General features: G+C 38.3%; 3 protein-coding genes across 6 annotated transcripts; all 3 read right to left on the bottom strand.

Annotated features, from left to right (window-relative positions):
* Window positions 1–911: 911 nt before the first annotated feature.
* Window positions 912–4,868, bottom strand: LOC104426742 (bifunctional protein FolD 2). The gene is made up of 6 exons (XM_010039889.3): window positions 4,719–4,868; window positions 3,730–3,866; window positions 2,676–2,859; window positions 1,959–2,116; window positions 1,622–1,834; window positions 912–1,390 (listed from the first exon to the last, which is right to left on the bottom strand). Exons 2-6 carry the CDS (start codon window positions 3,847–3,849, stop codon window positions 1,160–1,162), a joined length of 906 nt encoding a protein of 301 aa, XP_010038191.1. The 5' UTR covers window positions 3,850–3,866; window positions 4,719–4,868; the 3' UTR covers window positions 912–1,159.
* An 8,820-nt stretch (window positions 4,869–13,688) lies between these two features.
* Window positions 13,689–15,434, bottom strand: LOC120289383 (heavy metal-associated isoprenylated plant protein 35-like). Its single transcript, XM_039304198.1, has 3 exons — window positions 15,295–15,434; window positions 15,107–15,182; window positions 13,689–14,667 (listed from the first exon to the last, which is right to left on the bottom strand). The coding sequence occupies exons 1-3, from the start codon at window positions 15,343–15,345 to the stop codon at window positions 13,979–13,981; spliced, it is 816 nt and encodes a 271-aa protein (XP_039160132.1). The 5' UTR covers window positions 15,346–15,434; the 3' UTR covers window positions 13,689–13,978.
* A 1,125-nt stretch (window positions 15,435–16,559) lies between these two features.
* On the bottom strand, window positions 16,560–23,246 carry LOC104426739 (dephospho-CoA kinase). 4 transcript variants are annotated; one of them, XM_010039885.3, is made up of 5 exons: window positions 22,951–23,245; window positions 20,371–20,542; window positions 19,532–19,677; window positions 18,681–19,121; window positions 16,560–16,807 (listed from the first exon to the last, which is right to left on the bottom strand). In XM_010039885.3, the coding sequence occupies exons 2-4, from the start codon at window positions 20,476–20,478 to the stop codon at window positions 18,683–18,685; spliced, it is 693 nt and encodes a 230-aa protein (XP_010038187.2). In that variant the 5' UTR covers window positions 20,479–20,542; window positions 22,951–23,245; the 3' UTR covers window positions 16,560–16,807; window positions 18,681–18,682. The 4 variants fall into 4 exon arrangements, with proteins under 4 accessions (XP_010038187.2, XP_018721048.2, XP_018721050.2 ...); XM_018865503.2 differs by lacking the exon at window positions 16,560–16,807 and adding an exon at window positions 17,724–18,481; XM_018865505.2 differs by lacking the exon at window positions 16,560–16,807 and having other exon boundaries at window positions 18,533–19,121; window positions 20,371–20,515; window positions 22,951–23,246.
* Between the last annotated feature and the right edge of the window lie 706 nt (window positions 23,247–23,952).

Below are 23,952 nucleotides of genomic sequence, written 5' to 3'. Positions count from 1 at the left end.
TACATGCACCTCCCCCCCTCTCCTCCACCTGCCTTGACAAAAATAAGAATGGTAGGCATTTTCAACAAACGTTGAATAGTAATACATGCACCCCCTAATGGAAGGGCTTGATTGGATATTTCATAAAAAATTAAAGACTTAAAGTTAGAAGACTTAATTGGAAAAATACAATTTCTAGCTATCCACTCAAGAAAGCCATGTGAATAACCCAGCCACTGGCCCGCTCGTTAGCAATTGCCAAAGGTGATTTTGGTACCATCTTCTCGTAGCCATCTTTGGTAGTCTTAGTTCATTTGTAACATCATTTTCTAAATTAGCTATGCTATACGATTGGAGAAGCTATACAAGGGTTAAGACGTGTCCCCAAGGTTGATTGCTCTAGACGTTGAATAGTACACCCACGCCCCCGGGCTTGACAAAAATAAGAACGGTAGGCATTTTCAACATATGTTGAATAGTACATGCACCTGAAGATGGTCCAACGCCACCACAGACAGCGACGGGAAAGGATGGTAAGATCATATCACGATAACTTAAGGATGTAGCAAGAGCCAAATTCTTCTAAGAAACTTCACTATGAAGAAGCAACAGAACTTAATGGGGGGACAAATTGACAATGCATAGGGTAAGGTAATGAGAAGAAATCTTCCCTTTGTCAATCCAATGAATACACATACATCACAAGTAACAATAAGCTGACAACCGGTTTTCCCTATAACTCGTGGGTTACGATGGTTCAACTGAGCTTGAACTAACCAAGGATCTCTTCTCGTGATTAGCTGTGAATAATTTCCTCGAGTACCTAAAGAAGTAAGGCCATTAGAGAATAATCGGTAGGAGCAAGTGCTTCAATCTTGTGCTGTCAATTCAACTGTGAATTCTACGGTATCAATAGGTGTGCTTATTGAAAGTAAAATAAAAGCCTGGCAGTTCCTCCCTACTTGATTAAAGAATAGGGTTTACACTGTCCGCAAATTTAAACTACGTTTATGGCATTGTTAGTAATTCTTTAAGGACCACCAATATGAAGATTGGGTTTATGATGTTATCAAGGAAACAAACTACAGCATGATTACTGTGGCAACAAACAAAAATATACTCAGCATTACACAGAAGTTACAGCTCTGCCCAGGGTCATACAATTTTGAGCACCGGATCTTCATTTCTCAATTTCACGCTTAGCGCCCTCAAGAGTATTCTTCAATAGCATCGCGACAGTCATCGGGCCCACACCACCTGGTACGGGCGTTATGTGTCCCGCTACCTTGCTAGCTTCCCCAAAATGCACATCTCCTACTAACCTGTAGCCCGTTTTCTTACTGGGATCATCAACGGCGTTAGTTCCTACATCAATGACTGCAGCACCTGGTTTGATCCAGCTACCCTTGATCTGAATTGCGAATGCACAAAAAGAGTGTCACATTTATAGGTCACGGAAATAATCAACTACCAGTGAAAGATTAATCAACTCAGGATAAAGAGAAAGAGCTAACATCATTTAGCCTTTAACAGAGATTGAAAACAAAACTCTCTGTTCTATTGAAGAGATATAATCAGGTCACCAGACAAGGTCATGAATTCATAGAGACAGGAACAGAAAATGTCTGGAGAGTCTGCATACCATCATTGCTTGTCCCGCTGCAGCAATAATTATGTCTGCTTCACGAATGATAGATTCTGGATTGGGAGTGTGCGAATGGACTACAGTAACAGTAGCATCTGCCTTCAGAAGCAACAAGGATACTGGTAACCCAACTATGTTACTTCGTCCGACCACAACAGCCTTCTTTCCCTTCGTACTAATTCCACTACGTGAGAGGAGTTCGAGGCATCCCTAGAGAAATTACACTTGAGCATTTAGTATAGTATTCCTTGAATATCCTGCTTCCTTCTGGAAGGAAGCAATAAGATAGACTAGAAGTAAGAACAAGATTACAAAGAAGCATGAACATCATTGCCTTAGGTGTGCACGGAAGAAACAAAGGTTCTCTCCCTTTCATGGCCAACTTTCCAATGTTTAGAGGATGAAAACCATCAACATCTTTCTCGATACTGATTGCACCCAAGACTTTCTCTTCATTTATATGCTTTGGCAAAGGAAGCTGAACCAGTATACCTGCCAAAGCAGCAGATTATGCATTTAGAATAGACATAAGGTGAGGAGAAGATTGAAGCCTTAGGAAATTGAAAAGCCTATGCAATGAGTAGGCTGACAGTATTGTCTATGCAACAAGATTCACTTTTTCATGTTTACAATGCAGAACCATTAACCTTTAACACAATTCATTATACAGATTCGAAAATATCAGACCACAGCTGGAGATGGCACACATATCTTTCTGATATGTGACTTCAAAAATTTGAACTTTTCATATCAAGGGCTTTTTGCAATCTTTAAAATTCATAAATATGCCAGTCTCTAATTACTACTAATCAGAATTCCATGATATGAGTGATGACCTGACAAAAGAAAATTTTCTTTTGCAGGCATAAGAAAGTATATCTAACCCAGTCTAATAGTTGATTTTCGAAACTTTGCACAGGTAAAGCAGAGCTATCATAAGAAAGGCTAATAATGTGAACTGGGCATCTAAACCAGTGTTTTCGAACTGATGACAGTATAAACAGAGCAATAACAATAGATGACACATGTAAAAACAAATCAACTGACCAACCATGTACATCAGGGTTTGCATTTAACTCGTGGACCTTGTCAATCAAGTCAGCCTCGGATACTTGCTCAGGCAAATCTACATCGAATGATGTAATACCAACTTCAGCACACGCCTTTCTCTTCATACTTACGTAGCTTTGAGAATCCTTCCTGGTACCAACTATCACCACAGCAAGTCCAGGAACCTATGTTTGTTGCAAGGTGGTGATCAGAAGCCAAATGTCTAATCAATTTTAACTCTAAGATATTGACCAACAGAATAAGCCAAGCGAAAGCTCTCAAAGAAGTACAATATATAGTCTAATGTAACCGGTACTGACAGATCACAAATTGGACATTCACAAAACATGGAACTGCAGAGATTCATAACGTCTACTTCAGCAGCACATTAAACCCCAATGTTGAGTAATACTATGAGAGGCTGCATAAAGATGTGGTTCCTAAATTCCAGTATCACTATTTGATGAATATGCAATCATCTCATTTTGTTAAATCCAGCAAAATATGACAGGCCTCTTTCATTAACAATGTACAGATCAATGAGTTTCTATGTAGGCATCCTGTAACAAGAGCACATTTGCAGCAACTAGCAGATGGGACAAATAAATCATGCAAAGCCTTCTCACTTTCATAACTGCATGCAGACAGAGCACCATTGTACAGCCTTGTGCAATAAAGTATAAGGCATAGCCAGCTGAGTTGTAAATAAACATTCCTTCTGACAAAACCTGTTTTTCTCAAGGAAGAAGGAGCATTGCTTTCCATTTTAATCAAGCACAAATGCATCCTAGGCAGGTCTTTATTTATGCATTGTTGTCCACCAGAAATATGAAAGGAAAGCTCCGAACTTTAGCATACCATCAAAAACAGTAACAAACAGTTCCATATTGACTTACCGTAAATGAGACATAACAAAATTCAAATTAAAAATGTAAACCTTACCATGGTGGAACAACTTTTCCAGATAATAGAAGAGCGCTTGATCACACACACACACATGCCGGCTTGTGCGTGAACACAGAGAGAGAGAGAGAGAGAGAGAGAGAGAGAGAGACCTTGCCATACTTCTGAGATAGGTGGCTAACTTCAGAGGCAATTTCTGATCGAATGGTCTGAGCAATGGCTTTTCCATCGATGATTTGGGCTTTGTGATCAGAGGGAAGCGATGATGCCATCACTGTCTTCCAATATTCTAACAAAAGAGAACAGGAGACCAAGCTTGTGAGTAGCGAGTAAATTCCAATTTGGGGCTCAAATCCTATGAATCATAAACGAAACCTAAGGATTAAAAAGTTTCGATCTTGCAATATGAAACTCGCTCTGCACCAAAGATCGTGTCAACGCTCCAGCTTCCAGTGTGCCCATTGATTTACTTCAAACGCACTTCTAATCCATCCAAACTAACAAATAACACACAAAAACACACAGAACACCCCTATACAAAAGATGCAGTTTTTCAACTCCTCGAAATCCCAACTTTGATCCTGATTCAACACCTCCAGGCAGCCCCTCAAAGACCAATCAGCCGCCCCAACCGACCAACCAACCCTCATAACATGGATCGGTACATAGTCAACAAGATGCACGGAAGGAGACCACACCAATTTCTCAAATTTTCACCAAATACAAAGTCCAATCAAAAAGAAGGAAAGAAAAAAATATCAACCCGATCGAGTTCATCCCACCATCTGAACTCAGCTTAAATCTTGTTCCGAAACGCATATCACAAGAGCGTCGTAGCTCCCGACCATCATCTTCCCATGAACCCCGTCCGTCAACCCTCCATCAACCAATCCCAATCTAGGGAAAAAAAAAAAAAAAACCCACGAAAAAACTCCACAAACCGATCCCAATCTCCCGACATTTCAGCTCGACCCATCAAAACTCCCGCCGCGTCACGACACCTTCATAAAGATCTCGCGCCAAGAGCTCGGATAAAAAAGCAATCGATCGACAGGAAACGGAAGAGCAGGAACATAAAATGCAGCGATCGCTGCGATGCGAATCGAAAATGGATGCGATCGGATAAGCGAAGAGGCGTTACCTCTGCTTCACTCCCCAGGTTCACCGAGATGGAGTTCTTCTGACGCGGGTGGTGCCAGTTTTCTGGAGCCGAGGCGAGATTAGATCAGAGCCGCCCGGTTCGGTTCGACCGGATTCACCTAACGCCGGTTCGTTTCGACAGCGATTGTCTTCACTCAAAAAGAAGAAAAAGGCGATTACACTTTTCTTCCAAAATCGAGGAAAACCAAGACACGTGCTCTCTTGTTTTCGGCAAAAAGAAAGTTGCGATAAATGTTGTGGATTTTGAGAAATCGATGGCGGTGTGTGTGTGTGTGTTTTCGAAAGGTTTAATTTGATATTAAATACAATTTCGAATTCCAAACGAAGATTAAACATAGCTAATCCCATAGGTTATGAGTATTAATTAGGGAAAATTCTAAAAAAATACCTAAAATATTCTCATTTTCTCAAAAAAAAAAATTTAAGTGAATCTTTTTTCAAATAAAGAACTAAAATGGTTTTGATTATTTCAAATAAGAGCTTGAAGTTGCGATAATTGTTTCAAATGAGGATTTGACCTTGCCAATTGCTAACTAGCTAAATTTTCCGACCTGTCAAAGATGTTTTCATCCAAATTTTCTTTTCTTTTGTCTCTTTTCTTCTTCTTTTTTTCTTTCCCAGCGTTGGCCAGCAACTGCTAGCAAAGGCCAACGAGGGCTTGCAAGCACTCATTAACAACGAGCAAGGACTTGCAAGCCCTCATCGATCGTAGGCAATGTCACCCTCACCAAATCTAGCAAGGGTTAGCCTCGCCTAGGGCTAGCAAGGGCTTGGCAACCCTCACCAGATCTGGCAGGCGAGGTCAACCCTTGCTAGATCTGGCAAGGGTGGTCTTGCCCGCTGACCCTTACTAGCGCCCTCACTGGCCGCAGGTAATGGCTAACCTTGCAGATGGCGACAAGGGGTAGCCTCCCCCGGGTGAGAGTCGCATCGCCCAAGCGAGGTCGTCCCTTGCCTACAGTCAGCATGGGTGCCTCTCACCGAATCAGGCGAGGGTGATCCTTGCTTAGCCCTTTGTGGGCATTGCCTATGGTCAAGAGGAAGAAGAAGAATCATTAAAAAAAAAAAAAAATGATAAATGACAAATATATCTCTAACTATCGGAAAGTGATGACAAGATTCATTTCAAGTCCTTATTTAAAACAAGATTCATTTCAGAGATTATATAATAAAGTAATGACACGCCAGGCTTTTATTTGAAATAATGTCCACTTTTTGTTTTTATTTAAGAAAATGAAAACTCTTCAAACCCTTTTTTGGAATTTTGCCTATTAATAATTAAAAAATATTATCTTAAAAAGTTGTGAAATCGAGTTTTTTTTTTTTTTTTTTTTTATGGAGATTGTCCCTTCTGTTAATAGTTGAAACATAATTAAAATTTCAAAAAATGAAAAGTAAGAAAGTCGCGCTATTATTTTAATTTATTATATTTTCTATCAGTATTGAGTCTCATTCCATTAAGGAAAAAGTCAATAATACGCGAAAGATGCTTCTGGACATACTAAATCTTATAGGGCTTAAGTGGTGTGAGCTACCCCATTTCGCAGCAGAATTTTTCTTTTTTGGGCTTTGACAATTTAATTGGCTACTTTATCGAATAACCTTAGATGATTAAATATCTTAAAACCGCAACAACTGATCACGGCTATCTTCGGCATACACTGTGACTTCCCACTTTGGCTGATCTGAGCTCGCTAGCGCACTTATCAGATCAAACCAATTCGACTTGACAAGAAGGCCCCCTCGCTTTCGGGAAGTAAAGTACTTTAGGGTTTCGACTTTGAGCGAACGAAGCTATCCACAGATAGTTGTGAATCCACCGACGGGGCGTCCCATGTCTTCCCTACAAATACACAACACGGCTCCTCGAAATCTCAATTTCTTGAGAAACTCGCTTGTCATCGGTCCAAAATTTCACAATATGTTTTTTAATTTGACAATTCTCTTATTTATAACGAAAAAGTGGACTTCTTTCATGAGAGGGCTTTGAACCCCAATCCACTTTTGCTTTCTTTCTTCTTCTTTTTGTGGGGTTTGTCATTTTCCAAAGTAAAGCATCACTTTTGTCAATTCAAAACTAACTTAAAGCATCCAAGTCTCACGATCAAGATCAACAAGAACCACGAAAGATAACAAAATGAGATGATATTGCTTTCGACATAGATCGACACATCAATCACGTACTGAAAAATTCACAGATGCTTTTACGACAACACTGGACTTTCATCAATACTCGGTAATCATCTTCGACCATTATAGATCAATCTAGTTTACAACAATTTCCTGAGTTATGCCGTATCTTTCCTGGTTATGTTCATGGAAACTCCAGCCCCCTACCCCCATCATTTACACCTACCCCATCACTTCAGCCCTTCTTCTCCGCCAGCAAGATGCAAGCCTTTCTTCTTCTTTTTTTCCTTTTTACTCAAGTATGGTTCCAAGATCCCAGGAACATCATGGTCCTGATCGGGTCCTCGACGCGATACCCTGCCTTCCGTCTCTCCACATCTCTCTGGGTCATGAACTGACCCCGTTGCGGGGCTTCGACGGCAGCCTCGTACGCTCGCCTGAGCCTCTCTCCGATCGTCGCCCTCTTGCTCTCGTGGCCGAGAGAGGAATCCCCAGAAGGGTGCTGAGATTTCATGGTTTCGGATGGGGTGGAGTTTCGTCTGTGTGGTGGTGGTGGTAGGCGGGGAGGATAAGATAATAGCATTAGGGAGGCGACATTAAGGGCGTATATATAGAGAGGGAATCGCATGGTGGTGAGGGTCCACTTGTCATGTTGGAGATAAGGGCATATTGCTGTTTGCTATTATTCTTAGGTTTTAGTGGGTGACACCAAATTTCCACAATCGATCCGATTGGTTAGTTCGTCCACTTTTCACTAGCAGACCCCGCTGGCTTGATTTCATTTCCCAAAATCAATGATTTCCCCACTGAAATTATATATAAAAAAGGGAAAAAAAAGACATAAGATGACATTGCTGCAATATTTGTCAATATTTTAAGTCGATTCTCATCTCGTTTTCCAGGATTAGATATTAAGAAAACAATCGGCTAGAGTGGTTTCTGATACTCCAAATTTGAATACTTTGATATCAGTAGTTCATAGAATTTGAAAAATACAAAAAAAAAAAAAAAAAAAAAAAGTTCTCTACGTTAGGCATCTAATGATTCTGGCCTTAGTTTGATGCAACACGGATTTGATATTCCTCCAACGTCGAAAGGACATCTTGGGAATCGAATAAAAAACTTTATATGTCGAAGAATTTTCAAGGAATAAATTCTATTTGGCAATTGCAAATTTTTTTTTTTTTTTTTTTTTAAAAAGTTCTAAATGTGACCACATTCGATGAGCGAGCGAAAATGACTGTTGCAATGGAGAGATGAACAGATGCAGATCATCGTCTGCATCAGTGGCCCTCGTAGTCTTGATATTTACTTTTTTGGGGATTTTTTTTTTAAAGATGATTCTGTTATGTATAGAAGTAGAGGTTGCATGCAATTGAATGAATGCCTGTTTATTAATGGGCCTTTTGCAGGCCCAATATGAATATGGTACACAGCTCAGACTGTGGCGTGGTCTAGTCGCTTCAAAGCCCATCATACCCATTACTCATGATCGATTAATTGGGCTTCACACGGAACCCACTTCATTCAACAGCACATGGGAGTTAGGCTCTTGTCTAGGGATAAGCATAGTTTCAAGATAGAATCTGAAATCTAAAAACCGAACTAGTGAAAACTTGTCCATTTCTAAATTTCAAGATTTGCAGAGTAAGTTTTAGGAAATCAATTGTGATGAGTAAATTCTAGGTCTAGATTGGTGAAGCTTAGAACCTGGAACCACCTAGGACCTAAAATCTGTAATTTAAAATCTCAAATAAGTTTTTGTGTTTTTCTTGGTTTATGTTTTCACGAGATCATGCTGTATTTTATGGTGTTCGATGATGAATAAATGTATAATTTGGAACCACTAACATGAATTTCTATTTTATGACTAATACTTTTACTTTGTTAATATTTTACATTTTTTGTGCGTCTAATAATACAAATAAAACCGTAGTAGACTTAGAACCAATCCCGAAACCTATGACAGGGCAAATTCCAGGTTCTAGGAGATGTAGGGTAGACTTTAAGCTCCAAAAAATGAGAAAATTGTTCTAACGAGTAGGTTTCAAATTCCAGGCAAAACTTATACGAAACTTGAAACCATTCACCTCTACTCCCGTATGCCAAAGACTACCTAAACTCTTTTTAGGGCATGTATGGGATTGTTTTGTGTGCAAAAACCGTAATACATTCATCTCTTCAAGAGACATCCATTTTATAAATGAATTTGTAAGTGATAGAAATCCACTTTCTTGATATGATTTAATTAGGGTTCATTATCATTATTATACTTTAACTTGCACCAAACTCCGTCTAATTTTTTCCTTTCTCCTGTTCAACCTGTCAATGTCACCATCACCGTCATAGTCATTCGCAATTTCATATCCCGTAGAAATTCATTGGAAAAACTAGAATATCTCCAAGAACCGAAATTGGATGATTGCCAACTTTATCGTCAGTGTGCACCACATTATTAATTGGATCGAGAATCTGATGTCGTATCAAAAGTCTATTCCATAAACATTAAACTTAAATAGGATATGAGGATTGAAAACTCAACTCAGATACCATATCAAAATATCCAATTCAAAAACTTAAATCATAATTCGTATTAAAACGCTATTATACATACTTAGTACTTAGGTTGAACATAGACGATCCGAGAGCTTGTTTGAATGTTTTATTTCTTTACACTAAAGGATAACAATCAAGGCAAAGATGAATAATATGAGCGCACTTAACCATTTTGATGATCAAATTGATCGTGTCCCACCTAGATATTCTAAAGAAAATGAAGCCCAATATTTAGGGTTCTATTCTATATATGCCACAAGTCGAATTAGGGAAGAATTCTCTAGAAGATGCTAGAAACAATTGGTTGAAATTTTTTATAAAAAAAAAAAAAAACACATGAGCTGAATCGGAAAAGAAATTGAGCAGCTAAGTTGAAGAATTGCCCCTATACTTTTATGAGATTCGTCGGCATTCACTCGATCCCATCCTCCCCTCCTAGCGCTTGAGCTATATGAATAGTGTCTACTTAGCGTCTCCATTCATCTATCCAAACATACATGATATTTTCTGGATGTACATGAACCCTATTTGGACTATGTTCGACAAGTTTTGAAAATGCGTAGATGAGAACCATTTCATGTGGAGAAAACTGTTAAAAAAATCCTGGACTTATTGTATTTTGATTAATTTAATTCCAAACCTTTCCAATTTGTTAATTGGATCTATCCGACCAATAATGGTCGGAAATTATTGATGTGGATGCCTGTCATCCTACGTAATACTACCGATACTGATGTAGACAATTTTTGTAAATTTAAATTTTTTATTTTCCTTTTCCCTTTTTTATTTGTTTTTTTTGTTTTGTTTTATTTGTTTTGTTTGTTTTTTTTGTTTTTTGCCAACGAAGGTCGCCAACAACCTTCATTGATCACAAAGGCCTCCCCATTATGGGTGAGGGCAACCTTAGCCACTATCGATAGTATCGTGAAGGCCTTGGGTGAGCCCAGCATGGTCTCGTAAAATAACCAGTGTCCATGTAAGTTTCTGCCTAAAATTGGCCAAATAGATTAAATTGGCAAAATATTTAAATGTTTATAACTCAATTGGCAAAATTGAAAGGTTTAATATTGAATTTATTAAAGTGCAATAGGTTTAAAACTCTTTGAACAATTTTTCTTCTTCACATGATGCAGGCAAAGTCCCACATCAAGCAACTGAGGAAATAATCTAGGGTTTATAATGAGGTAGGTTCCTTCTCCTAGATAACTAGCTTTTCGAGATGAATTCTTCCACCCATTATAACGCATCAAATTGGTATCAGAGTCGCTCCTTAGACGCCCACCTTATGGCACTTTATCTTCGTGGTTGTGGTCCATTGTGGTGACTTGAGACGTTGTCCTCGCGGCCGTTCTACGAGGCTGCAGAATCCTTGAAGAGGGGAAGGATGATCCGGGCAAAGTCCCACAAACAACAAAAGTACTCCATTGGGCTGACACTGACACTGAGAGTCGAAAACTAGGGGAGCGAATGGAATTAGATACCCTAGTAGTCCTAGCCATTGGGCAACTAAGGAGACATTTTGAGAGGCAAAAGTTAGGGGAGCGAATGGGAATAGATAGATACCCCAGTAGTCCTAGCCATCTAGTGACTAAGGAGAAATTCTAGGTGTTCTACGAGGTCACAGAATCCTTGATGAGGGGGGCAATTAAGTAGGTTTTTCTAGGGTTTATAATGAGTTAGGTTCCCTCTCCCAAACAGCTAGCTTTTCAAAATGAGTTCTTCCACCCATTATAACGCATTATCACATGCCCAATTGATATTATTGACCACCATCGAACCATTCTAACAACTTAAACTATTAGCTGAATGCATGATTTTATATTTAAATATACTAGTACTCTCTCTTAAGCGAAATCCTTAGAGAGGGGGGCAACTAAGGAGATATTTTAGGGTTTATAATGAGTTGGGTTCCCACTCCCAGATAGCTAGCTTTTCGGGATGAGTTCTTCCACCCATTATAACACATCATCACATGCCCAATTCATATCGTTGACCACCATCAAACAATTCTAACAGTTTAAACTATTAGTTGTATGCATGGTTTTATATTTAAATACTCTAATACTCTCTCTTAAGCAAAATCCTTGAAGAGGGGGGCAACCTAGGAGATATTTTAGGGTTTATAATGAGTTGGGTTCCCACTCCCAGATAGCTAGCTTTTCATGATGAGTTCTTCCACCCATTATAACGCATCATCACATGCCTAATTCATATTGTTGACCACCATCGAACAATTCTAATAGCTTAAACTATTAGTTGAATGCATAATTTTATATTTAAATATTATAATACTCTCTCTTAGCAAAATCCTTGAAGAGGGGGGCAACTAAGGAGATATTTTAGGGTTTGTAATGAGTTGGGTTTCTACTCCCAGATAGTTAGCTTTTCTGGATGAGTTCTACCACCCATTATAACGCATCATCACATGCCCAATTCATATTGTTGACCACCATCAAACAATTCTAACAACTTAAATTATTAGCTGAATGCATAGTTTTATATTTAAATATTCTAATACTCTCTCTTAAGCGTAAGTTGGAGTTTGTCTCAAGACCTACTTGTGAAGATTTATAATTGATGAGACAAATAGAGATTAGGAAAATTCAAATCCAATATCTCATGTCTAGATAATGTGTTATATTATTTTGGGCCCGCTATTGACTGTTTTAAAATTCGACCAATATATTAAATGAAAATCCGGTGTAATATTTAAATACTCTAACGTTCGTCGAAAGTTTAGTTACAAAAATAAAGGCATAAGTGACCTCTGCTCCTTTTCTTTTCTGCCTTTCTCTCATAAACGACTGTTATTAATACATCCATTTTTTCGTACATAAGTTTCTCATGAAGAGTTTGTGATTGATGTGGTGTATAAAATTAATATGACCGCCATATTTTATTTCTCTCGTTGCTATATAGACTTGTCTACGAGAAAAAAAAATGATTTCCACATATACGATTTTTCCTAAAAATTTAATTGCTTCAAAGTATGTGTTGCCCGAAAATGATGCGCCTTTCGGAAATTCCGGTCAAAAGAAAAATTGACGAAGAATATTTGACGGATAAGAATATACATACCCTCTTTCGGTAAATTAGAAAAATAAAACGAAACGGACGTGTTATATAATGCATGGTGAATATTCTGCAATTACTCTCCGGATAAAGCGTACGTAAAAGGTGGTCGTGTGGTCCCTGTGGATATTTCATATAGATTTGTCTACTTTTCTCTTTGTATAATAAATTCCGACTTTTATCTTGTACACTAATCATGTACAAATTCAATCTTCACAAGCATAGTTTAAAAAGTGATAACTATAAATTCACATTATAGATAGATCATTATTTTCACTCCACGGCTGTTCATATAAAAATATATATGTATAGACCGCCGTCCAATGTATGTAGTATAATTCCTAATCATTTCTATCGAACAATCGGTTTATTAATTAGTCCAATTACATATAATCAATTGTATAACTTATTAGAGATTCTTGGTGGGACTAAGCTGAAGATTGGCTCAGCCGTTGGTCCCAACTTTTAGGGTTTCCTCGTGTAAAGGTGGCAAATTTGGAGAAAAAAAGGTAAAACTCAGGAAAAATATGTCAGTCACGGAGAATTTTGTAGCAGCTTTCAAAAACCAATTTAGTGGGCACCAACGAAGATTTCTTTGCTTTTTTGGGGGCCAGAGGGAAAAAGGCCTGTGCAGCATGTCCCCGCCAATGAAATCAGGCTCTTTCTGGGAGGGTCACTTTAGCAATCTATTATCCCTCCCCCTCCTTTCTCTTTTTCAAAGACATGATAGATAATAAAGGGAGGAAAAAAAATAGTATTTGGGTACGATGCATTTTCCACTTGCCATTTCGTTTGTCTCGAAAAAGTCATTAATTACTTTCAAAATATCATGTAACGATCCGCTCTACTTAGATTTTTATAAAGAAGTTCATCTTTTTTATGCTCCGTAAACTTGCATTAGGTGGAACATCACCTGATCTTTCAAGAGCATCAAATAATTCACCTATATGCTTGGTTCGAAGGGAAAGTTTTGGTAAATGAAATACCTAGTAAAAATTGCAAGAAATGAAATGATTTACTTTCGAAATATCACGTGACAATCTACTCAGCTATTTATAAAGAAATTTATGGCTCTTGAAGCTTCCTAAACTTGCGTTAGATGGACCATCACCTGATGTTCTGAGAGCATCTAATAATTCACCTATTTGCTTGGTTTGAAGGGAAAGTTTTGGGCAAGTACTAAGGCAAAAAATTGAAAGACATGAAGAGAAAACCAGCAATATTCCTGCAAAACGTAAAGACATTACATAACATAGACCTCCCTGAGCAAACCCTAATTAAAAGAGAATAAAGCAAGACTTTTGAAATGAAGAGTTCCTACTAAAAGATCCCTTAAAAAGCACATCCATAAAACCCTTAATTTCTCTCTCCATATTTCATTATTCTCCGACCATCCCCCACCTACGCGTTTAAATTTCTACAGCACTTATTTTCCTCGATCAAAACCTTTCAACCTAGCAAATTCACATGCTAATAATCACTTCATATGATTGAGCACCCGATGTTGTCATCGTCATATTCATGATCATCGTCGACGTAGCTTCTGATTGGATCAGACGGCGGAGGGAAAGTGTACGCGGACCCCGGATGAGAGTATGAATACCCATGCATTGGAGAGGCACCGTAGTACGAGGCGCTAGGGCTAGGGTACGCCGCATTGTAGCTCATCCCGAACGCTTGGGGCGGATAGTGAATCGGATACGGGTTCATGCTCACCGAGGCCGTCATCGGCGGAGTGAATCCCGAGCTCGTCCCTGGAGTGTTGCCTGTGGCTGCCCCATCGTCGGTGCCGCCATCGTTCTTCTTTTTATTCTTCTTCTTTTTCTTCTTCTTTTTGCCGCCGGTTCCGGCAGCGCCAGCCTCCTTGGTCGCCCCACCCGTCTCCTTGTTTTCCGGTTCATGGTTCTCTCCGTCGTCCTCCTCCTCCTCCTCATCGCTTTCACCTCCCTTTACATCTTTGGAAGCCTCTTCACCGGCGTCTTCGGAATCTTTAGGATTTTCTTGCTTGTTATCCTTGTTCTTGGACTTTCTGGATTTCTTCTCCTTCTGCTCGGGCCAGAGCTCAGCCTGTTTCCCCGATTTGGTCAGCTTCTTGATCAGCGTCTCGGAATCGACATCACCAGTCACCTCGACCTTGTGCTGTTGCGAATCAATGTTTACCATAAATACACCTGAGGGAAAAGAAAATTCACACGTTCAGCGATTACCCATTCACGGAAGATCTCAAACTAAAGTTGTGCCAAAACATTATCTTTAGGTAGTCTACTCATAAGCAAAAGTGAGGAAGTTGCTCGAAATCTGAAAATCGGATGGAAGAACTGTAGTGATTTGGGATTGATGCACAGATTTACGAATGAAGAAGTTCAGGATTTGCAATCGATACTTTGATACGCAGGACATCTTAGGAATAAATTATGCACATCGCTAGGTGCCTAGTCGCACGACTTACTGGATTAGCGATATAAGAGGAAGATATTCGCTATATGTACTCATTAATATCATGAGGAGCTTGATAATATGCATGATCAAGTACTTGCTGCAAGCTTTCCGTGCAAGTGGCGGTGAAATAAATAGAAGCAGAAACCAGAAACAGTAAGCAACACGCTGTACCTTCGATGCTCTGAAGAACTCTCTTGACTTTTCTGCTGCAGCCTTCGCAGTGGATCGGGACCTTCAACGTCCATGTCTGTATCGAATCGATAGACATACAGAGATTCAAACTAAGAAGTCTGTCGGAAATACGCTTAGAGAAGTGAATTTAACAAATTGGATTGAAGTAGATAGGAGAAATTCAGTACCTGGTATTTTAAGCCTCCTGGCATGCCATCTCCTCCTCCTTTTGTTGCCATTTTCTGTGCTTGTGTCGTGGACTTGCACGTGTGGAGGGAGAGAGAGAGAGAGAGAGGGGGGTGGGGGGGTGAGTTCTACGAGCTTAAGAAGGAGATGGTGAAGAGGTAATTAAAAAGAAAGTGAGAGAGAGACTGCTTGAGAAACATTTCTAAAGTATCCAAAAAGAGGTCGAAGGAAAAGGTGTATATCGTGGCGTATACCACCAGCGCAACTTCACTATACACACACACACATATAAATATATTTATTTATTCAGTATTTATGTTGTAGGTAAAGAAAAAGATTTTGTATGAACCTTCTCGCCGAATGATATGGATTCAGATCCATTCGATGCAAAGTCTCTCACAGATTATCATAGATCGTTGTCGAGTATTTACTTATGTTGACTCGCATAAAAAATCATGTGATATATAATCGTGAATGTGATGTGTAAGACCAAAAGAGATTCTGTCAAGACTTAAACCATTCCATAGGTTATTAGTAGAATTTGCAAAATTATTCGACATATACACGTGTCCATTGTCTCTCTCTCTATTTATAAGTTTTTGGATTGAACTTTCTAATCAAATTTATATTCCTTGACCTTGACCTACTTTGTAGTGATTTTCTTCTTGGGCTATTTTTGAATGTTTCTTTTTCTAATAAAAAGGAGTGGAGATGACGACACTATGGATGGGAAGAGAGTTTTTTTAATTCGTATCTTCTCTAGGGGTCTCTTGACCTATGTGATACAACGATGAAATTGGTTAACAATGCTTTTATATTGAAGTCAAGCTAATGGCAGTTTGATTAAACACATGACATTAGATTGACTCTATTAATGTAGACTAGCGTGATCATAACAATTGAATGTATGGGCGTCATAGTAAATTCCCCATGATCAAATGACTACTACGACGGTGTCAACATATGTAGATTGAATTTATAAAAGAACTTTTGAACGATGACCTGGAAGATTGACAAGTGGACTCGAGTCATACGACTTCTCTTCTATAGTAGAAAGGGAAGATATGCATATCATACTTTGCTTAATGTTCATTTAATAGAATATTCTCATTTAATAGAATATTCTCGCATAATTCTTGAATAGTCCAGAGTATTTATTCCTTATCTTGTGTTGTAGAACGTGCAGGAGTTCTTATGATTCTTGATCAATACCTGTCAAATTAACAAGGATGGTCCCAAGGACGAGAAGGTTCTGAGCGCAAAATGATTGGTCAAAGACTAGGTCGACATAGTTATAACATAGCCAAAAGATCTTTGCTTTTACAACTTTAGATATATATGTCAGCCGGGATCGATCCCACACATGTTTCCATCGAAATAGCCTGGTGGGTGCCGTTGCAGGTCTCTTCTCTTCTCTTCTGTATTTTTTCATTCATTGAAAAAGAAACGATGACTTTATGTGAGTGCCCCATTTGCTTTGGCTTCACTTTCTTGACGGGATTGGGCACCAGAAATCTGAAGTACAATCATCATATGAAGCCAAAATAATCAGTACGCAGCACGAAATGGAAAGAGGAAATGAAGATGGGTAATAATGATCTTTATGCTCCCACTTTCAAAGATAAAAAGGAGATCGACTTGACAGCAAAATCTGAAGCCACTCATGATTTTTTCTTCTGCATTAAGGAACTTGTTCACGGACTGAATCAACCCGTGACGACATTGTGACCACATATGTTTCTAATCTTAGAATCTTTCATTGGATCTTGCAGCATCAGAACGTTGCAGCATCAGAATGTCACTTATATGGAGAGAATTATGTTTCATCTCCCTCACTTTCGTTCTCTCTATTTCTATCACTCATGTAATCGTTGTTCTGCACGAGAAGAGAGAGTCCAAGAAATATCCAATGCGCAGGTAAAACGTTTTCAAAATCATTAAAAGGCAGAACTTAGTAAGTAAATTAATTCCAACTAAGGTGATTAGTTCATCACATTTCATGAACTATTTATCATTTAGGCAAGTAATGATGGTATTGGGGGAAAGTGCATATCAAAATTAAGTTCTGCACCAAACATATTGGAAAATAACCATTTTGATGTAAGTAGACGGGAGTAAAATCAATATGCAGAATCATACAAAGTTATATTAATCTATTATACTTTATAAGACCGTGTTTTACTTTGCATTATTACAATAAATAAGAATGCTTTCCTGTAAGAAAGAACAAAAGTCTGGCTGTGGTTGCCAGGACAAGCTATCCTGGAAAGAAAACTAAAAGCATGAACACAGACAAAGAAGACAACGAAAGCATTTGAGAAAGGAAAAAGACAACGATTGTCACTGGTCCAGAATAATTAAACTATTCACTTTTAGTGGCACTAACAAAGTAACATAATATGGTAATTAGTATAAAAAGAAGATGTTGCAGTTGAACTTATCTTAAGCAAACTTTCAATACTAAAATAATGGGTTAATTTTACTTTTTCACTGAATAGAGATGGACATCAATCATCTTGACTAAAAGAAAGATATAGGGATTTCAGTGCATTCCACATACTCACTGATGGGGACTTGATTCTAATTGTGGTGATGAACCATTCCTAATAAATACTTCATCAGTCAAGAAAAACCTACAAATAAACAATGAATGCATATACATCTCTTTGACAATCAACAAAGACTCAAGAAAGCAATCACCAATGTACATATACCCCAAAACACCTACTACTTCAAACAGACCATATTGCTTCTAAAGCCGTCAATTAGTTTATTTCCAGGAGCTGATCAAGTTCTTAGCCAAAATTCTGGTTTCATGAAACGCCCAGTAGATATAGCCATCAATCTGAGAGAATTTGGAACAGCAACATTCATGGTGACTTAATCAGTACCTCCGACGGAACACAAATCAAGCAATGGTATGCTCACTCAAGGGGTCGACACAAATCTATGACTTCAATAACAGGATCTGGCAACAAGTGAAACTTGTGAACAATACGGAGATGTAAACTTGAGTAGATTGATCAGAGGAAAGAGTATTTAGATTTATGAGCTATTTCTGTGATTATTTCCTGACAGAGAAACTCACTTGACAATAATAAGCAAGTCACAAGAACTATCACATACGAGTCCAATATATCTGCATATCAATGTGTGTATGCTGATGTACTCACAGATAACATGTGCATCCTGTTCATAATGAAGATGAGATACCATCAAACATAAAAAGAGGCAAAACTGTTGGAAACTCTTGAAAAAGTTTAATTGTGAACGGCTCATTTTATTATTGAGTTAGTTGCTTTAGCACCAAAAACATTTGCAACAAATTTCTGATATTAACTAGCGATTGACAAATTGGACATTCTATTGTAGCTTGAATGACAATCACCTTTACAAGGATGCTTTTCTGAATGCCAGAACACCAATGGTGATCGAGAAAAGAGCCAACAAAGCTCCTTGTCTAGAAAGTGCAAATTCTGTCCATGTCAAGGGCCTCGTGACTTGGAACAGTACCTTCTGGAACTGCTCGTTTAAGTCCTCTAATGATCCAGTGTTGTCAATTACTATGTCTGCCTTAGACCTTTTCAAATCCAACGGCATCTGAGCATTTATCCTGTTCCTAGCATCTTCCTCATTTGTTCTGTCTCTTGCCATAAGCCGTTGAAGCTGAGATTCTGGATCGACCCAGACAACAACAATAGGCTTTGTCCACTTATCCATCTTTGCCTCAAACAATAAAGGGATGTCAAGAACAATAACCTTATGTCCTTTCAACCAAAGTTTCAAAATTTCTTGGAAGATGCCTGATGATATGTAAGGAGCCAGCAACCTAAACATAAGTAAACGCAGAAAGCTTCAGGAAATTAGAAGACTAAAAGGTTTTTTATCTTGAAGTTCAATGCAACTGTTAAGGCATCATTCAAACAAACATGTAAAAATCCAAGGTGCATCATTAAAAGCAAATGGATACTGGCTTCAGAATGAATAACTCAGTTATGACCAAGGGAATGAAGGTGCAAAAATTTCAGACTGATATCACAAATTACACACAGCAACTATGTGCATGACAGGTTAAAACAAAAAACTCAAAAATTAGAATTTGTCCCCTGTTTCATCAGAGCGAGAAAATTTTCCAACTCAAGCAGAATCTTATGCATTTTGATGTTGTGTCCAGCATGCTTTAATCCCCATTTTGACACTAGAACTAGTACTGCAAGTTTAGTTCGGATTTACTTTTACCTATTCAACAATTGACGCTTTGCAGGATCAGAAAAAACAATTCGGCCCAACTTTGGCCTATCAACTTCTCCATCACCTTGTAGAATCTCCTCCCCAAATGCAGCAACAACTTTCTTCCATCCACCAGTCCCTTTCTTTAATACATCCTGCAAGCACAACAAAGAATTTAAGAATTCCAAGAAGGAAAATATAGCCTTCAAGTCCTGTCAAGTGGCAAGATGCCATCTTCACTACATGGATCCACAAAAGTGTTAAAACTTGCTAGAACAAGAATGACTGCCTGCAGTATTTTATGAGTGCTCTAGAGTAAAAATATCTGCCTGTTTTTACATGGAACAGTTTAAGGGAACCATACTTATCATCTCATAAAGGGAAATCAGGAGTATACAGATATTCGCAGAAGCTTAAAGTTGGAGGGACACTGAAAAACAAAATGCAAAGCTCCTTAACACGGAAACTGATTAGCCAATAACAAAAGCATCATTTACCCAGTCAAACGAGAAAGTGAGATCTAATAGCACTCTCAAAAATTGCACAACATTTCTCCTTGTAGGGGATTCCAACTTCAAGAATGTCCCCACATTTTTCATATTTCTATTGAAAAAGGAAAGAGATCAATGGGAAACACACTCAATGAATATAAAATAAACCCTGTAGGCAGAATTTGATGTACATATCGTGATTGATTTACAGTCATCAACTTCAGGAAAACTCTAATCCTTTTCAAAGATCATCGTAACAGACCAGAATAAAGGAGCATTCTCGGGGAATATAAAGTGAATCAAAACTAGGCAAAGAAACCAATAATCATAACTTAAGCAATATCAAGGATAACATACACGAGCAACAATGTCGGCATCAACAACAGGGACACCATGGGCCTTGAAATGGTTGGAGACTGTACTCTTCCCTGATGCAATTCCACCAGTCAGACCAACTATCCTCATTCTTCTTGTTTTACTTCTAGTTATCGGATCAAACACTCTGAAAAGTGGGGGTGCAATCTGTCAACTATAAACCAGAAAAAATGGTAGATTTGTCATTCTCACTTCATTACCAATCAATGTCTACATGTAAACCTTAAATGCTACAAACTCTACATACAATTAATCTCATAACAAACAAGTCAGTTAGGTTGGCAAAGATAAACATTGAATATAACTTTTGATAAGAATCGCCAAGATCTGTTATTAAAGAGAAATGTATCATATGTTTTGCACATTTATCTAAACCAAAAAGCTTTGATCTTCCATATGTTTCTTGACAATCAGCAGACCAATATAAGGTAGACATACAGACTTAAATACAGGATAAAAAAGCAACTAGTGGCTGCCGTGATGTCGTAGTGAGAACACAGACATATCTAATTTCACCCCAACCGCTCTATGCTATAATGGGGCAAGGAAAAAAAGGATGTTACCAGTGCTAACTTCAGCTGCTTCAATTACAGCTTCAAACTCATGTTTGAGCAGCATCATTTCTTATTAGTCTCTAAATTTCTGCGGTAGATTCTGGCGATATCTTCAATTTCTACAGTATATCTACAGATTACTTAAAAGACCCAAAATCCAAGCAATGTTAGTAAACCTTTTGGCTCTTTGGACATGATCTGAATAAGGTCATCGAAGTTATTTAGAAAGAGTAGAATATTTATACCACGCTTACATGTCAAAGCTAACCAAGAAAACAATAAGCTGTCATTAATCAAGAAGGAATTGGAAAATTTTCACATTGTAAGGCTCCGTATGTTTAGCAAGAAATGTGACATTTCAAGAAAAAAATTTCTAGGAAGTCATTTTCTAGGAAGATAACGATATTTTTTGGTGTCTGGCTGAGACCAGAAAATGAAAAGAAAAATATTTTCCATGATTTAGAAAGGAAAATATTTTTCTTTTCTAAATAAACACGCATATCTGATGTTTGGTCTTGAGCCCGACCTCTGCGGACCCGAGTCTACAAGCCAGGCATGGACCCGAGTCAACCAAGGCTAAACACCAGACTCCATGCCCGTGCCTCTTTGTGCCCTAGCCAAGGTCCATTGAGCCAGAGCGCTGATCACCATCGGAATTATAACGATGTGGTCTCATTATATAAAGTATGGATCGTCAAGTTTCATCTATTTTGACCCCATTCAATCGGAAGAAAGTTGATCCATAGAAAATTGAGCTGCGAAATGACCCATACCCGACCCGACCCATACCCAATCCATACCCGACCCGTCCCATATTAATAAAATATTTTCATATTTAACCAAATTTAGGAAAACTTATTCTTATGTTTTTTTTTTTTAAAGATTATATTACTAAAATACGTCCAAGCAATACAAATCATACAAATCTAATCAATAATTTTTCAATTTTTTATAATTTTTCAAAAAAAATTATTTTTTCTTTTTTCTTTTTCTTTCTTTTCCTTTTTTTCTTCTGCATCCACAGAGGTTCACCAGCCAACCTATTTAAAACCCATTAAATTGCTAAGCATCCACCGACCAAAAAAAAAAAAAAATGCTAAGCAACCCATTTATGACCCATTTAAAAATTGCTCAAGCTGACAATGAAAATTGCTCACTTTCCCATTTTCACTCCCAGTCAGAAAATTGCCTTCGGCAATCAAAATATTAAAGGAGAAGAGACATGTGAGTCTTAACCCTCTCTATTCTAAAGCTGCAGCAGAACCTCACTATATCTGAAGCTCACTAGAAGTAAGCTTCCACTCAATACCGTCCACAAGTAAGCTATCCAGCTCCAGGAAGCGCTCACTCAACCAAGTTCTATACAGCATAAGAGTCAGATCTTTCTACCCCAAACAGAACTGCCAGTTTGTTTAACTTGTTCACAGTCTAATTCAAAGCAACATCATTGGTAATAAAGAACACGAACAGAGTTGTCTAAATGATCTTTACCCAAAAAAAATAGAGTTGTCTAAATGATCATGCAAAGAACCATAGCTCAAGAAGATACGAAATGCCACCAATTATATCAAGGGTACATCCGCCAAACAGCACAAAAACCTCAGATATACAACTTCCATGAATAACGTGAGACAGGCAACTGTCCTAGTAAGGCCCTGTCTACCCAGACAGCGAATCAAACCCGGCATCATCTTTCGGGTAAGTCTAGGTCTCGCTGTAAAGTTGCCATCGACTTGTCGAAGCATAAGTAGTGGAACAAGAGGGAGATACTGTTTAACTTAGACTAAAGGCGCCTATTCCTGATAGTCCACGCTATAGCAAAAATGGTGAGACTTTGTGAGTGATGATTGTAACTTAGACCAGTCGTTTGAGCCCAATCTTCAGTCAGGATATTGTCCAGCAGCAAGGACACCGATCGCTCGAATTTCGCAACGACACGAGACCAGAACGAGAACCCAAAAGAAAGGAGGGGGAAGGGGGGAGGATAGAGAGAAGGATAGCAACTCACAGCAGAGTTTAGGTTTGCGGCCAAACCGCGCCTGACGACAGCGACGGAGATCTAAAAGACCGCAGATCCGCCCAATCAAAGCGCAATCGCTTTCCGCAAGCGAATTCGATCGCCCCCTTTCCGGAAAATTCTCTCTACCCCGCCGTTCCCTCTACTTTCCGCGGAGGGCGAAGACGGCGGCGGCGGCGGCGGCGGCGGTGGTTGACGGCGGAAGGAGGAGGAGAAGAAAATGGAGGTTTAAGCGAGAAAACGACGAGAACGAAGAGGAGAGTAAATCGCGTTCGTCCTGTAATGGGTTTGGGTCCATTTTTATTGGTTGATAAATGGATGACTAATTTAAAATCTATATATCTCCATCTCTTTATTTTAAAATTCATTAGGGTGATTTGAAAAATAAGACTTGACCTATTAAAAATCTATTTAAATAAATATATGTTCATAAATGAGTTATGTACCTATTTTAACACCTCTAATTTCTACAACTAAATTTTACATAGAAAAATATAGACAAGTTAATTCATTCTCCACAGAAGACAAACATCATTTAGAAAAGGATTCTCATTTTTCTCAATATTATGTCCAAACCCTAACTTTTTATTTTCAATTACTAAGAGCGCGCATGATATAATTTATACTTCTCTATTTTTTTGTTTCTCTATTCTCCATTTTCCTAGATTTGAAACAAAAATCCGTTTGATAAGTTAATTTGATTTTTTTATTTTTGAAATAAATTTTCTATTTCAAAATAGATTTTTAATAATAATTTCTGAAATTTCTAGAAATTTTGTCATGCGCACTCTAAAATCAATTTCAACAATGTCGAAATTTTGTTATACGCACCTTAAAATTCATCGGTCAACAGTTCAAGCTTCCTTTTTAGATCTGCAATTCACCATCCTCAACACAACGCTTCAACGGAAACTTCCCCCCTCCAGCAAGAGCTTCAACATCGGCCAATCAATCACAGGCTAATCGCTATTCAAAGGAACAGTAGCAAACAGA

This window comes from Eucalyptus grandis, chromosome 11, assembly GCF_016545825.1.
Source record: "Eucalyptus grandis isolate ANBG69807.140 chromosome 11, ASM1654582v1, whole genome shotgun sequence".
Classification (NCBI taxonomy): domain Eukaryota; kingdom Viridiplantae; phylum Streptophyta; class Magnoliopsida; order Myrtales; family Myrtaceae; genus Eucalyptus; species Eucalyptus grandis.
Note: the sequence above shows the minus strand (reverse complement) of the source record. Positions and strands in the feature narration are given on the sequence as shown.